The 18,687-nt window shown below is 41.6% G+C and overlaps 3 protein-coding genes across 3 annotated transcripts; all 3 read right to left on the minus strand.

The window, feature by feature from the left end:
* Positions 1-553: 553 nt before the first annotated feature.
* Positions 554-1,669, minus strand: LOC135825401 (uncharacterized protein DDB_G0271670-like; the record flags this gene model as incomplete). Its single annotated transcript, XM_065338139.1, has 1 exon — positions 554-1,669. A coding segment is annotated over one exon (1,116 nt), but the record flags the coding sequence as incomplete, so codon positions are not given.
* Positions 1,670-5,335: 3,666 nt separating this feature from the next.
* On the minus strand, positions 5,336-6,497 carry LOC135825214 (uncharacterized protein DDB_G0271670-like; the record flags this gene model as incomplete). Its single annotated transcript, XM_065337948.1, has 1 exon — positions 5,336-6,497. A coding segment is annotated over exon 1 (930 nt), but the record flags the coding sequence as incomplete, so codon positions are not given.
* Positions 6,498-8,805: 2,308 nt separating this feature from the next.
* Positions 8,806-9,909, minus strand: LOC135825215 (uncharacterized protein DDB_G0271670-like; the record flags this gene model as incomplete). Its single annotated transcript, XM_065337949.1, has 1 exon — positions 8,806-9,909. A coding segment is annotated over one exon (1,104 nt), but the record flags the coding sequence as incomplete, so codon positions are not given.
* Between the last annotated feature and the right edge of the window lie 8,778 nt (positions 9,910-18,687).

Raw genomic sequence — 18,687 nt, forward strand, 5'->3', positions numbered from 1 at the left:
TTTTGTTGGACATTGTTTATTGAGTTTCTTGTTGCTTTTGGTTTACGCATATGCGTCATTTGCCCGTAAAAGAGGCCTTACTACTACTACTACTACTACTACTACTACTACTACTACTACTACTACTACTACTACTACTACTACTACTACTACTACTACTACTACTACTACTACTACTACTACTACTACTACTACTACTACTACTACTACTACTACTACTACTACTACTACTACTACTACTACTACTACTACTACTACTACTACTACTACTACTACTACTACTACTACTACTACTACTACTACTACTACTACTACTACTACTACTACTACTACTACTACTACTACTACTACTACTACTACTACTACTACTACTACTACTACTACTACTACTACTACTACTACTACTACTACTACTACTACTACTACTACTACTACTACTACTACTACTACTACTACTACTACTACTACTACTACTACTACTACTACTACTACTACTACTACTACTACTACTACTACTACTACTACTACTACTACTACTACTACTACTACTACTACTACTACTACTACTACTACTACTACTACTACTACTACTACTACTACTACTACTACTACTACTACTACTACTACTACTACTACTACTACTACTACTACTACTACTACTACTACTACTACTACTACTACTACTACTACTACTACTACTACTACTACTACTACTACTACTACTACTACTACTACTACTACTACTACTACTACTACTACTACTACTACTACTACTACTACTACTACTACTACTACTACTACTACTACTACTACTACTACTACTACTACTACTACTACTACTACTACTACTACTACTACTACTACTACTACTACTACTACTACTACTACTACTACTACTACTACTACTACTACTACTACTACTACTACTACTACTACTACTACTACTACTACTACTACTACTACTACTACTACTACTACTACTACTACTACTACTACTACTACTACTACTACTACTACTACTACTACTACTACTACTACTACTACTACTACTACTACTACTACTACTACTACTACTACTACTACTACTACTACTACTACTACTACTACTACTACTACTACTACTACTACTACTACTACTACTACTACTACTACTACTACTACTACTACTACTACTACTACTACTACTACTACTACTACTACTACTACTACTACTACTACTACTACTACTACTACTACTACTACTACTACTACTACTACTACTACTACTACTACTACTACTACTACTACTACTACTACTACTACTACTACTACTACTACTACTACTACTACTACTACTACTACTACTACTACTACTACTACTACTACTACTACTACTACTACTACTACTACTACTACTACTACTACTACTACTACTACTACTACTACTACTACTACTACTACTACTACTACTACTACTACTACTACTACTACTACTACTACTACTACTACTACTACTACTACTACTACTACTACTACTACTACTACTACTACTACTACTACTACTACTACTACTACTACTACTACTACTACTACTACTACTACTACTACTACTACTACTACTACTACTACTACTACTACTACTACTACTACTACTACTACTACTACTACTACTACTACTACTACTACTACTACTACTACTACTACTACTACTACTACTACTACTACTACTACTACTACTACTACTACTACTACTACTACTACTACTACTACTACTACTACTACTACTACTACTACTACTACTACTACTACTACTACTACTACTACTACTACTACTACTACTACTACTACTACTACTACTACTACTACTACTACTACTACTACTACTACTACTACTACTACTACCACTACTACTACTACTACTACTACTACTACTACTACTACTACTACTACTACTACTACTACTACTACTACTACTACTACTACTACTACTACTACTACTACTACTACTACTACTACTACTACTACTACTACTACTACTACTACTACTACTACTACTACTACTACTACTACTACTACTACTACTACTACTACTACTACTACTACTACTACTACTACTACTACTACTACTACTACTACTACTACTACTACTACTACTACTACTACTACTACTACTACTACTACTACTACTACTACTACTACTACTACTACTACTACTACTACTACTACTACTACTACTACTACTACTACTACTACTACTACTACTACTACTACTACTACTACTACTACTACTACTACTACACTACTACTACTTCGCCTTTATTTGAAAACAAACCGGGTATCAGAAAGAAGAAACTGAAAAGCGCAAGCAAGAAAAGCAATGGTGACAAAACCATTCAATAAAAATCAAATCAAATAAATAGGAAAATCCAATCAGAAAATAAAATAAAATAAAATAAAAATAAAATAAAAGAATCAAGCCAACTAGGGAATACAAAAACAAAGAGCAAACCCGCAAACACCATCCAAGCATCGCTACTACCAGTACGGTGACGTTTCCATTCACCCAACCGCTCAAACGCTTTTAAAACGAAAACAAATACAACAGAACACTCTGAGACAGAATGAAACCAATGACAATATTATGGCAAGTCCATTGATGCCCGTCAGCGCGGCATATGAGCCAATGTACGGCACTCCGTTACAAAGCAATGTCGGCCAATGCCGGATCCACTGCGTAGGTATGATGCACGTGACCCCCGGAAGCAAGTAATCTGCCACCGCATCAGAGATAGACTGATTCTCGAGCGCAAGTGGCTGATGATGAGACGATACGGTATGTCCGAGTTCTTATGGTGCAATTGTGTTGCGAGGGTCTTGAGGAAGATGCCACATTCGGGAGCACACTGTCCACTGGTGGCGAAAACAAGCGGAGTGAACGATCCTCGATCCACCTGGTTGATTCGATCGGAATACTGACGTTTCTTCTGACGCTCGTGTTGGGATAACTGCCTCGACACTTCTGGTCCAGACAGCAAAGACGGCCTTGGGTGCGTGACCCGTACATCAAAAAAGGCGTTTTGCTGCCTGGTCCAGAAGCCACGAGCCCGTATATCCACACGAGCACCGTCAGCTGAGCCCCCAGAGACGGCTTCACCACCCAACGGCATCAGCGGTGGCTCAATCTCGACATCGCAAACAACACTAGCGAGTGCGTCCGCTAGGAGGTCGCGAAGTTCATTGTGTCTCTGGGTAGGGTATCCCCCGCTTGGGCACGTGAGGGCGTGATGAACCGACATGTCTTGGCCACAAACACAGGATAATGATATGCCATCAAGCGGCAGGCCATACCTCAGGCACAATGCGTCTCGAAAATCAGACTTGTTGAATATAGTTAAAGGAAATGAAGCCGATGGAGGCGTAACCAGCCACGTTGACACACCGCCGTCACCCGCGACATCCACTAGTAGGCGCTGCTCATCCGTCAGAGCGGGCCTGATCTCCTCCAATGCAGCATTGTGCTGCGCCCGGCGTTCCCGGCGAGCCTGCGTGGCCAAACCCCTGGAGGCAGCGATGATATCGGCAACAGGACCGTCGATAGCATCAGGACCATCGACAGCACCAGTCAGCACGCAATCCACCATGGGCATTATCGACGTCCGGCAAAGGAGGTACTCAGCCTCCGCACGCAAACTGCCAATGCGGATAGCCAGCCCTCCATTCCCCACAGGCATTGCAAAGAGCTGACGGAGTACACCATCAGCCGCAAGAGGATGGCCTGTCAATGCTGGCAGCAGATGTTTGTTGATGACGTCATCCAGTGGCGTATACAGGACAGGGTCCACAAAGACTGCACGCTGCAGATAGGTCCAACGGGACTGCAGAGAGGCAGAGAAGACGCGAAAGGCCGCCTGAGGCTGGGTGACAGCCAGACCAGCAAGGCGCCTAACCAATGTGGACAGTTCCTCAACACGGCTCTTCACAAAATTCTCTCGGAACTGTTGGTCTCCAATGGCCCCGCCAAGGTAACGAACGCCGTCGCTCCGGATACGGACATCAGTGCCGGCAAATACCTCCTGGGCCCTTTCCATTAAATGTGGACGGACGAGTAAAACCGTCTTCATGGCATTGGGGTGGTAGCCATACCGAGGCCCCTCCTCCACGATGCAATCCCAATACCCACGCAGCGGCAGGAGCTCTCCGGCTGCGGCATCGTCATCCGCGTACCAAATCTGGCTGGTGCTTGGAAGTCGACGCGACAGCCGAGATGCCAGGGGCACAGTCGCGAGAGCGTAGAACGCCATGGCAAGAGGATCCCCTTGGCATGTACCCTCCCGGGAATAAATGACCTCTCCGCCATTGAGGTATAGAGGGATGTCGGCCTGGTAGGTGTTTATGAAAATTCGCCCAGCGGCAGGACAGATTCTTGGAATGTTGTGTAGCGCCGCGGCCCTGTTCAGAGAATTGAAGGCGTTGGACGCATCCACCAGCAGAATACCTTGAGTCGTCTCGCGGTCATAGAGGCCGGTCAAAGCCTACTACTACTACTACTACTACTACTACTACTACTACTACTACTACTACTACTACTACTACTACTACTACTACTACTACTACTACTACTACTACTACTACTACTACTACTACTACTACTACTACTACTACTACTACTACTACTACTACTACTACTACTACTACTACTACTACTACTACTACTACTACTACTACTACTACTACTACTACTACTACTACTACTACTACTACTACTACTACTACTACTACTACTACTACTACTACTACTACTACTACTACTACTACTACTACTACTACTACTACTACTACTACTACTACTACTACTACTACTACTACTACTACTACTACTACTACTACTACTACTACTACTACTACTACTACTACTACTACTACTACTTGGAAGCGTGTTTTTATTGACCACATAAAATGATGATGCAAAGAAAGAAAAGAACACCGGAAACATAATGCTGGATTTGAAAGAAGAAGAGAAAAAGGAAGATTAAAAGAAACCTGACCAAGAGAACTCAAGCATTGCACCCAGGAGGCAAAAATGAACTCAATCCCTAGCATAGGCTCAATGAGGTCGTGTAATTGCACAAATTTCAACGGATCCAAGTAAAACTCCAACCAACAAGTGGAACGAATTCAAATATTACAAAGCAACAGCGAAAATAGAATAACAACACAGTGAACAAAAAAAAAGAAAAGTACTACTACTACTACTACTACTACTACTACTACTACTACTACTACTACTACTACTACTACTACTACTACTACTACTACTACTACTACTACTACTACTACTACTACTACTACTACTACTACTACTACTACTACTACTACTACTACTACTACTACTACTACTACTACTACTACTACTACTACTACTACTACTACTACTACTACTACTACTACTACTACTACTACTACTACTACTACTACTACTACTACTACTACTACTACTACTACTACTACTACTACTACTACTACTACTACTACTACTACTACTACTACTACTACTACTACTACTACTACTACTACTACTACTACTACTACTACTACTACTACTACTACTACTACTACTACTACTACTACTACTACTACTACTACTACTACTACTACTACTACTACTACTACTACTACTACTACTACTACTACTACTACTACTACTACTACTACTACTACTACTACTACTACTACTACTACTACTACTACTACTACTACTACTACTACTACTACTACTACTACTACTACTACTACTACTACTACTACTACTACTACTACTACTACTACTACTACTACTACTACTACTACTACTACTACTACTACTACTACTACTACTACTACTACTACTACTACTACTACTACTACTACTACTACTACTACTACTACTACTACTACTACTACTACTACTACTACTACTACTACTACTACTACTACTACTACTACTACTACTACTACTACTACTACTACTACTACTACTACTACTACTACTACTACTACTACTACTACTACTACTACTACTACTACTACTACTACTACTACTACTACTACTACTACTACTACTACTACTACTACTACTACTACTACTACTACTACTACTACTACTACTACTACTACTACTACTACTACTACTACTACTACTACTACTACTACTACTACTACTACTACTACTACTACTACTACTTGGAAGCGTGTTTTTATTGACCACATAAAATGATGATGCAAAGAAAGAAAAGAACACCGGAAACATAATGCTGGATTTGAAAGAAGAAGAGAAAAAGGAAGATTAAAAGAAACCTGACCAAGAGAACTCAAGCATTGCACCCAGGAGGCAAAAATGAACTCAATCCCTAGCATAGGCTCAATGAGGTCGTGTAATTGCACAAATTTCAACGGATCCAAGTAAAACTCCAACCAACAAGTGGAACGAATTCAAATATTACAAAGCAACAGCGAAAATAGAATAACAACACAGTGAACAAAAAAAAAGAAAAGTACTACTACTACTACTACTACTACTACTACTACTACTACTACTACTACTACTACTACTACTACTACTACTACTACTACTACTACTACTACTACTACTACTACTACTACTACTACTACTACTACTACTACTACTACTACTACTACTACTACTACTACTACTACTACTACTACTACTACTACTACTACTACTACTACTACTACTACTACTACTACTACTACTACTACTACTACTACTACTACTACTACTACTACTACTACTACTACTACTACTACTACTACTACTACTACTACTACTACTACTACTACTACTACTACTACTACTACTACTACTACTACTACTACTACTACTACTACTACTACTACTACTACTACTACTACTACTACTACTTGAGAACGGTTTTATTCACAACACCATGAAGTAAGAGTCAAAGCAAAAAGACAACCCAATTTCGGAATAAAATAGAACACTCAATTGAAATATAAAACTTTGAACTCAAAAGCTTCACACGAAATCATCACCTAATAACAATGCCTACGGGCATGCAAAGGCGAACGGTCAGAGCTCTGGCCGTGTCAGCAGAGCCGGCGGCAATAAGCTGCAAAGGGGCTCCCGACCCTGCGGCGAATGTAAGAGGCCCTGCAGCCCCTGAAGCACGTGACTGCCCATCGCAGCAGGCAAAATGAAACTCGGGTGCGTAACTCACCCATCACAGCAGAATATACCAAGTCTTTGTTTTTGTCTACAACGAGAGCAGCTAGCGACTTCAGGAATATAGAAGTTTCCTTGCCCGCCACACCCGAGGTCGAAAACACCAGTGGGGTGAATGATGCCCTCTCCACCTGGTTGACTCTGGCACCATACGCCGCCTTCTTCATTCTCTCATGTGTTCTCAGGTGGCTAAGGATTTCCGGACGAGACAGCAAGGACGGCCCAAGGTCAGTGACCCCTACATCAAAATAGGCGTCCTGCTGCCGCGACCAGAAACCCCTAGCCCGTATGTCCAGGCGTGCCTCTGGCTGACGATTCGCGGAGACGGCAGAGATGTCCTCACCGTGTAGCGGGAGCAGATGTGGCTCAACCTCCACATCGGGCAGTACCTCCTGCAGCACTCCCGCCAGGAGGTCCCGAAGCTCGTACTACTACTACTACTACTACTACTACTACTACTACTACTACTACTACTACTACTACTACTACTACTACTACTACTACTACTACTACTACTACTACTACTACTACTACTACTACTACTACTACTACTACTACTACTACTACTACTACTACTACTACTACTACTACTACTACTACTACTACTACTACTACTACTACTACTACTACTACTACTACTACTACTACTACTACTACTACTACTACTACTACTACTACTACTACTACTACTACTACTACTACTACTACTACTACTACTACTACTACTACTACTACTACTACTACTACTACTACTACTACTACTACTACTACTACTACTACTACTACTACTACTACTACTACTACTACTACTACTACTACTACTACTACTACTACTACTACTACTACTACTACTACTACTACTACTACTACTACTACTACTACTACTACTACTACTACTACTACTACTACTACTACTACTACTACTACTACTACTACTACTACTACTACTACTACTACTACTACTACTACTACTACTACTACTACTACTACTACTACTACTACTACTACTACTACTACTACTACTACTACTACTACTACTACTACTACTACTACTACTACTACTACTACTATACTACGTCATGTATTACAATTGGTACATGACTTAATAATAGCCGTTTGGCATGGTACAATAACCTTTTTTGTTTTATTTTTTATTTTTAATGGCTTTCTCTTCTTCCTCGGATGGTTTACAATTTGTATCGCAATTATTTGTGGGTTCAGCAATAAAGGATGTGACTACTACTACTACTACTACTACTACTACTACTACTACTACTACTACTACTACTACTACTACTACTACTACTACTACTACTACTACTACTACTACTACTACTACTACTACTACTACTACTACTACTACTACTACTACTACTACTACTACTACTACTACTACTACTACTACTACTACTACTACTACTACTACTACTACTACTACTACTACTACTACTACTACTACTACTACTACTACTACTACTACTACTACTACTACTACTACTACTACTACTACTACTACTACTACTACTACTACTACTACTACTACTACTACTACTACTACTACTACTACTACTACTACTACTACTACTACTACTACTACTACTACTACTACTACTACTACTACTACTACTACTACTACTACTACTACTACTACTACTACTACTACTACTACTACTACTACTACTACTACTACTACTACTACTACTACTACTACTACTACTACTACTACTACTACTACTACTACTACTACTACTACTACTACTACTACTACTACTACTACTACTACTACTACTACTACTACTACTACTACTACTACTACTACTACTACTACTACTACTACTACTACTACTACTACTACTACTACTACTACTACTACTACTACTACTACTACTACTACTACTACTACTACTACTACTACTACTACTACTACTACTACTACTACTACTACTACTACTACTACTACTACTACTACTACTACTACTACTACTACTACTACTACTACTACTACTACTACTACTACTACTACTACTACTACTACTACTACTACTACTACTACTACTACTACTACTACTACTACTACTACTACTACTACTACTACTACTACTACTACTACTACTACTACTACTACTACTACTACTACTACTACTACTACTACTACTACTACTACTACTACTACTACTACTACTACTACTACTACTACTACTACTACTACTACTACTACTACTACTACTACTACTACTACTACTACTACTACTACTACTACTACTACTACTACTACTACTACTACTACTACTACTACTACTACTACTACTACTACTACTACTACTACTACTACTACTACTACTACTACTACTACTACTACTACTACTACTACTACTACTACTACTACTACTACTACTACTACTACTACTACTACTACTACTACTACTACTACTACTACTACTACTACTACTACTACTACTACTACTACTACTACTACTACTACTACTACTACTACTACTACTACTACTACTACTACTACTACTACTACTACTACTACTACTACTACTACTACTACTACTACTACTACTACTACTACTACTACTACTACTACTACTACTACTACTACTACTACTACTACTACTACTACTACTACTACTACTACTACTACTACTACTACTACTACTACTACTACTACTACTACTACTACTACTACTACTACTACTACTACTACTACTACTACTACTACTACTACTACTACTACTACTACTACTACTACTACTACTACTACTACTACTACTACTACTACTACTACTACTACTACTACTACTACTACTACTACTACTACTACTACTACTACTACTACTACTACTACTACTACTACTACTACTACTACTACTACTACTACTACTACTACTACTACTACTACTACTACTACTACTACTACTACTACTACTACTACTACTACTACTACTACTACTACTACTACTACTACTACTACTACTACTACTACTACTACTACTACTACTACTACTACTACTACTACTACTACTACTACTACTACTACTACTACTACTACTACTACTACTACTACTGAGAACGTTGACTTTATTTGATAACAAACTGGGTGCCGGAATGAAGAATTCAAAAAACGGAAGCAAAGAAAGCAATGGTGACAAATCCAATCAAGTATATCGTAGATAGGAAAATCAAATCAAATAGATCGGAAAATCCAATAAGAAAATAAAATAAAAGAATCAAGTCAACTATCGAATACCAAAACAAAGAGTAAACCCGCATCCGCAAACACAATCAAAGCAGCACCGTTTACCCAACTCATCCAACAACCCAGACAAGAGAAAACCAGATAAGGTACACAAAGAAAACGGGCAAGTCAACCATCAAATCATGACCAACATATAATAGCAAAATTGCTACAACAAAAATACAGACAATATCATGAAACAGTTAGGTCAGGCATGCTAAACAGCCAGGTGGGCACGGGCCCTACACTCCACCACAAAACCGCCATGACCAGCACCCATGAGCCTTCGGCGGTACGAGTGCCGTGACCCCCGCAGACAAGTTATTTGCCAGCGAATCAGGCACACACTGATCCGGGCACGAAGCTGGCGCATGATCAGTGAGTAGGGGAGATCACGGTTCCTCTCACTGATTTGAGCTGCTAACGACTTCAGGAATATTGACGCCTCCGGAGCACACTGCCCATTGGTGGCGAAAACCAACGGCGTGAACGAACCGCGGTCGACGTTGTTGATCCGGCTCGAGTACTGGCGCTTCTTCTGCCTCTCGTTGTCAGACAACTGGCTCGCTACTCCCGAACGCGACAGCAAAGACGGCCTTGGGTGGGTAACCCGAACATCAAAGAAGGCGTTTTGCTGTCGCGTCCAGAAACCGCGAGCCCGTATGTCTGCACGAGCGGCATCAGCTCTAATACCTGAGACCGTCTCACCATCGAGAGGCAGCAGAACAGGCTCCAACTCGACATCATACGCCACCTCGGACATGGCACTAGCCAGCAGGTCCCGAACCTCGTTGTGACGTTGCGTTGGGTACCCGCCACAGGGGCATGTCATAGCGTGGTGGCTTGTCATGTCTTTGCCACACACGCATGATGCTGGCAAACCTTCCAAGGGAAGGCCATATCGTAGGCCCACAGCATCACGGAAATCCGTCCTGCTGAAAACGGTCCCAGGCATTGTAGTCGCAGGTGGAGTCGTCAACCAACTTGAGACGCCATCTTCACCTGCGACCTCTACCAGTAGCCGTTGCGTGGGCGGGAGGCCGGATCGGATCTCCTCTGCCAAGTTCCGCTGCTGAAAACGGCGCGCCGCCCGAGCACCTGCAGCCAATGTCCTGCATGCTGTTACCACAGACGACACCTCATGCGTGGAGGTGCCACCGACTACCAACTCCACCATGGGTGCAATGGCGTCTCGGCACAAGGTGCGCTCAGCAGCCGCCCGTGACACATTGCTACGGACCGCAAGACCACCAAGCTTTGCTGGAAGGGAAAGCAGTGCTCGCAAACCTCCCTCAACCGGCACAGAATGGCCCGTGAATGCAGGCAGCAGCTGATCATTTAGGACGCGATCCAGGGGTTCGTAGAGTGCCCCGTCAGCATTAGCAACGCGCTGCAAGTATGACCATCGAGACTGAATGGCAGAGATGAATAAGTGGTAAGCCGCGTGGGGCTGGGTCTCTGCAACACTCGCCAGCCTCTTGGTTAAAGCACACCAGTCACCCACACGGCTTCCCACAAACCCATCACAGAACTCAGTGCTGCCGATGACTCCACCGAGATACCGGACGCCATCAGAGCAAATCCGGATGCCAGTGCCAGCAAATACCCGCTCAGCGTCTGACACCAGATGGCTCTTGACGAGGAGCACGGTCTTGGCAGCATTAGGCTTGTAGCCATACTTCGGGCCCTCAGCCGAGATGCAGTTCCAGTACTCACCGAGTGCCACAACGCGGTCCACAGCGGCATCGTCGTCAGCATACCACACCTGCATGGAACCACTGCATGTTGTGGACAGATGCTTGGCCAGAGGGACGGTAGCCAAAGCATAAAATGCCATGGCCAGTGGATCTCCTTGGCACGTGCCCTCTCTTGAGTAGAGTGTCTCGCCACCATCCAGGTACAGGGGGATATCCGCTTGGTACGTGTTCACAAATACCCGCCCTGCAGCTGGGCACACGCGTGGTATGTTGTTCAGTGCAGCTGCCCGGTTCACTGAATTAAAGGCGTTAGTGGCGTCGACGAGGAGTATTGCCTCTGACTCCTCCTTGGCAAATACCGATGACAGCGCCTCCACAGCCACTTCACATGCCGATGGTATCCCGACGCACAGCTGGGTTGGCGCCGTCGCAATCACCACATCCTTCTCAATCGCCGCCATGATTGCCTTGCCAACTGCACGCCGAAACACCTCACCCACAGCGATGGGCCGCACGCCAGGTCGCTTATCCAGTGGTATCAGTCGCGCTGCCAGGAACGGGCGCAGATGCAAAGCGTCCAGCCTCTCCGTGCACAGGCATTTGGCCATGCGAGAGAGGGCCGAACAGAGCTCGTCAGAAGCTGACTTGAACATGCCAACCATCCGACGCCAGGCAGCCGCATCCAAAGCCGAAGGTCCAGCAGCTCCCTTCATTCCCAATATCGTCTTCTTCATAGCTGCTGGTGTTATCGCCTCAAACATAACTGGATCCGGGGGGTCGGGGCTACAGTCCAGTAGGATGTGTGGATCAGCCGGCTGGGGAGCAGGGTGCTTATCCCGCAGGTGCTCTAGAACTGACTTCCCACTCACCTCTTCATCCAGGGGAAGAACGCCACCAGCACCATCAGCATCCAGGTATTGGGCAGCACTGCCAACTCGGTCATTGAAAACCATGTTCGCTAAGCGAACATCGTCCAAAGCACGTGGACTCGAATCACCCACGGCTGCATCAGAGAGATGAGCCTGAATGCATCGGGACTCCCGTAGCAATGGAGAGAGATCACCGGCAGTCCACAGCCCAAGCCGCTTGGCCAAAAACGTCTTGTGGTCGCTAGCCGCAGATCCACGAAACGGCTTCTGCAACAACAGATGACAGGCGACGACCACCGCCGACCACGCAAAGGCCCGAGCACCCGAGCCATCCGTAAATAAGCCAATGAGGCGTGCAATCTCCTTGACGAACTCTTTGCCTTCCGAGCCGAAGGGGACCATAAACACGTTTCTTCTCCATGAGATGACTTCACGGTATGCAGAATCGAACATGCTCACAGTCTCATCAGTAGTCTGACTCCAAAACCCTTCATCTATTATAGATCGGGACGATAACAGCAGATTTCCAGACGGACGGAAATACTCCTGTACGATATGACATGTTAAAGAGCAGGCACAAGGGATAGGACAGAGATGGCGCAAGCCATTTGAGAACCTCATTGGGTATGCCATCTTCGCCAGGGGACTTACAATTCTTCAGGAGTTTGAGGTGCTTACAGACGGTAGCAGTCGTGGTAACGACGCGTGTGAGTGGTGCGCTAAGTTCAGGGGCTGGGGACAGCGATGGAATGACCCAATTCGGATCTTCCGGAATGCCGGATGAAACAAACTGCTTGTTCAGTGTGTCTGCAATCGCCTTCACATCGTGCTGGCGGTTGCCATTGGAGTCCGTCAGGTACTGGATTGCCCATTGTACTACTACTACTACTACTACTACTACTACTACTACTACTACTACTACTACTACTACTACTACTACTACTACTACTACTACTACTACTACTACTACTACTACTACTACTACTACTACTACTACTACTACTACTACTACTACTACTACTACTACTACTACTACTACTACTACTACTACTACTACTACTACTACTACTACTACTACTACTACTACTACTACTACTACTACTACTACTACTACTACTACTACTACTACTACTACTACTACTACTACTACTACTACTACTACTACTACTACTACTACTACTACTACTACTACTACTACTACTACTACTACTACTACTACTACTACTACTACTACTACTACTACTACTACTACTACTACTACTACTACTACTACTACTACTACTACTACTACTACTACTACTACTACTACTACTACTACTACTACTACTACTACTACTACTACTACTACTACTACTACTACTACTACTACTACTACTACTACTACTACTACTACTACTACTACTACTACTACTACTACTACTACTACTACTACTACTACTACTACTACTACTACTACTACTACTACTACTACTACTACTACTACTACTACTACTACTACTACTACTACTACTACTACTACTACTACTACTACTACTACTACTACTACTACTACTACTACTACTACTACTACTACTACTACTACTACTACTACTACTACTACTACTACTACTACTACTACTACTACTACTACTACTACTACTACTACTACTACTACTACTACTACTACTACTACTACTACTACTACTACTACTACTACTACTACTACTACTACTACTACTACTACTACTACTACTACTACTACTACTACTACTACTACTACTACTACTACTACTACTACTACTACTACTACTACTACTACTACTACTACTACTACTACTACTACTACTACTACTACTACTACTACTACTACTACTACTACTACTACTACTACTACTACTACTACTACTACTACTACTACTACTACTACTACTACTACTACTACTACTACTACTACTACTACTACTACTACTACTACTACTACTACTACTACTACTACTACTACTACTACTACTACTACTACTACTACTACTACTACTACTACTACTACTACTACTACTACTACTACTACTACTACTACTACTACTACTACTACTACTACTACTACTACTACTACTACTACTACTACTACTACTACTACTACTACTACTACTACTACTACTACTACTACTACTACTACTACTACTACTACTACTACTACTACTACTACTACTACTACTACTACTACTACTACTACTACTACTACTACTACTACTACTACTACTACTACTACTACTACTACTACTACTACTACTACTACTACTACTACTACTACTACTACTACTACTACTACTACTACTACTACTACTACTACTACTACTACTACTACTACTACTACTACTACTACTACTACTACTACTACTACTACTACTACTACTACTACTACTACTACTACTACTACTACTACTACTACTACTACTACTACTACTACTACTACTACTACTACTACTACTACTACTACTACTACTACTACTACTACTACTACTACTACTACTACTACTACTACTACTACTACTACTACTACTACTACTACTACTACTACTACTACTACTACTACTACTACTACTACTACTACTACTACTACTACTACTACTACTACTACTACTACTACTACTACTACTACTACTACTACTACTACTACTACTACTACTACTATGAAATGGCAACAGAGAAACCACATTCATTTTTCATGGTTGATAAAACAGCAACATATCAGCCAGAGATGTACCGATGTGGATTCGATAGGTTCTTGGAGAAGTGAGAAGAAAAAAAGGTATTGGTAGATAAGCATGCCACATTTTACTCAAGTAGAAAATCCTGAACATCGGAAGGACGTCATTGACACCTTTCTCAAAAATCGAGAAATTCTCAAGCAACGTCAACTGGAAAAAGGATAGGTAAGCAACAGCAGGAGGAGTTTGTAGAAGAGTTCCAAAAACCTGTTGTTAAAAATTTAACCAAACAAAGTGAGGAATACGATAAACGGCAGGATGCGCTCCTTGGACAACTTCAGACTAACCAAGCAGCAATCACATCAGCCCTCCACCAAATTCCATCGGTTGTGGGTTCATTCATCAAACCCATCGGAGGTAGTATTCCTGAACCATTGGATGGTAGAACTTCTTCTTTCATTACTGAGACTGATAAATCATTCAACCAGAAAGATATTGACCTCATCAATGAGTATATAGGAACTAATGATGAAATACCGAATGAAAAAGAGATCAAAAGTAGTAATAACTTGAAGAAGGTAAAAGACGTGTTGGGGAGAATAAGAGGGGTACAACTGCGCTCTGGTTCAGTAAGTGATAAAGATGGAAACAAGAGGCTTGTGATAGATTCCATAGACAAAGTGAGGAGATGGATAGACTTCATGATTAGTGCTGACAGTAGTAGAGTGAAACCAGTACAAGATCAGAAAGCAGACCAAGCAACTCAATCATCATCACAGTCCACTAAGAAAAGGAAAAGAGACAAAAAGAAAGGTATCAATCCAAAAAGTCCAGAACTCTCAAGTCCTGTTCCGCAAGCAGATCAAGCAACTCAACCTCTAACAAAAAGAGTGTCACGAGAAAGAGCATCCGCGTTTAGACCTGTTGATTATACTCCACCACAGCCGACTAAGAAAAATAGAAGAAACAGAAAGAAAGGTAGCAATCCAGAATACCCAACTCAAGAAGCATATTTCCGAGGGAATAGTGATAGAGACAGCTTTTCGGAAGATGAAGAATCATATGCCTATAGGTTTCCTGTATCGGACGGAGTCTTCCACTCACGCTTGGAAGGTACTCGAATCAGATTTTACCAATCACCTGGTGAGTTAGTAGAAAGACTGGGTTTACTTTGCGCTTCCCGAGAGGCAGGAAATACATCAAAGAAAGTCATTAACGAACTAGTTGAGATCTTGGACCGTTTGTTGAATGAGAAAGTGATAAAAAAGAGTGAATACAAGAAGATTTATAAATCTTATGTATAGATAGAACCATGGAAACCATCCTATTTATTGACAGTCACAGTTCACAAATCACAGGAACAAGTCAAAACTTTCAAGCATCATTCAACCCTCCATTACTACTTGATGAAAAGAAGACCTATGAAATTGCTCTGATCAATTCTACCATCTGGTATAGTTGGTTCAACATCAACATGTTCCTCAAACAACCAAATTCGGATTTTTGATGGGAAAACCTGGAAAACTCATGTCATTCCAAGAGGTGCTTACAACTTGACTGACATCAATCGATATATCCAGAGAAAAATCGAAAATGAGGACGGGATAACGATTGAGCCAAACTTCAACACTCTACACAGTGAAATTTACCTCAAACATGGATACAAGGTTGACTTTGACATCCCATCATCACTTGCTCCTGTGCTCGGATTTTCCAAGAAACTGATTGATGCAACTTCTACATCTGACTTCATTGTGAATATCACTGACACTCACAACATCCTCATTCACTGTAGTTTGGTAAGTGAGGCATATCTCAATGGTAGAACTGGTGATGTCATTTACTCCTTTTCACCGGATAAACCTCCTGGATTTCAACTCAACATCCAACCGAATGAGAAGACGTTTTTACCATTAACGAAAACTGATAGAATATCGGATGTAATAATGAGGATAACTGATCAAGATGGAAAGGAACTGAACCTCAACAATGAACGAACCACGTTCAGTCTTCATCTCCGGGAAAGAAAATAAGACTAGATAGATGACATCATGTTCTTGAAACGAAATCAGCATACCAGACAAAAGGTTATCGGCGGAAGTCTTCTTGGAAATCTGTACAACAGAGCCAAAGGTGTACTATACAACACCAGCAAAATCTTAGCACCAAAGGTCAAATCCATAGGAAAAATGACAGCTCAGAAAGCTTTGGAGGCAGCAAAATAGCAGATCACTCCAGATATGGTCTTTGATTTGGCAAAAGATCTTGCTGAGGGTGATAGAAAATCAGTAAAAATGAAAGTAAAGAAAGAGGCAAAGCAGCTTGCTACTACTATTGGTAAATACAAAGCTATCAATCCACATGTTAGGGATACCATCAATCAATTATCAAACAACAAGGACATCAAACGAGTTTTGTTGGATAAGAGTAAAGAGCTTCTCCAAGATAATATTAAGAGAGCTATCCTATCTGATTATCTTGGAGAAGCTCTTTATTCTTATCCAACAAAACTCGTTTGATGTCCTTGTTGTTTGATAATTGATTGATGGTATCCCTAACATGTGGATTGATAGCTTTGTCTTTACCAATAGTAGTAGCAAGCTGCTTTGCCTCTTTCTTTACTTTCATTTTTACTGATTTTCTATCACCCTTAGCAAGATCTTTTGCCAAATCAAAGACCATCACCAGGGGAATATTCAGTAATTGAGGGAATAGAAATGGGCCTGGACACAATTAAATGCTGACAATAAAAAATGTTAAACGGTGCTCTCATATTCTATACAAATGCTGTCTGCTTGCCTTACGAGGTTCTATCGAAGGGGTCGTCCACAAAACGAAATAATTTCGTTATGGGGTGGGAGGGGGTTGACCGATTTTGTTTCAGAAAACATTGATACATGTACACGGCCATAGGAGCAGTGACACACTTGCGACTTTTGCATGTATCAAGTTAACATTTTTTTTTCCGTTCTGA

This window comes from Sycon ciliatum, chromosome 9 (assembly GCF_964019385.1).
Source record: "Sycon ciliatum chromosome 9, ocSycCili1.1, whole genome shotgun sequence".
In the NCBI taxonomy this organism is placed as follows: Eukaryota; Metazoa; Porifera; class Calcarea; order Leucosolenida; family Sycettidae; genus Sycon; species Sycon ciliatum.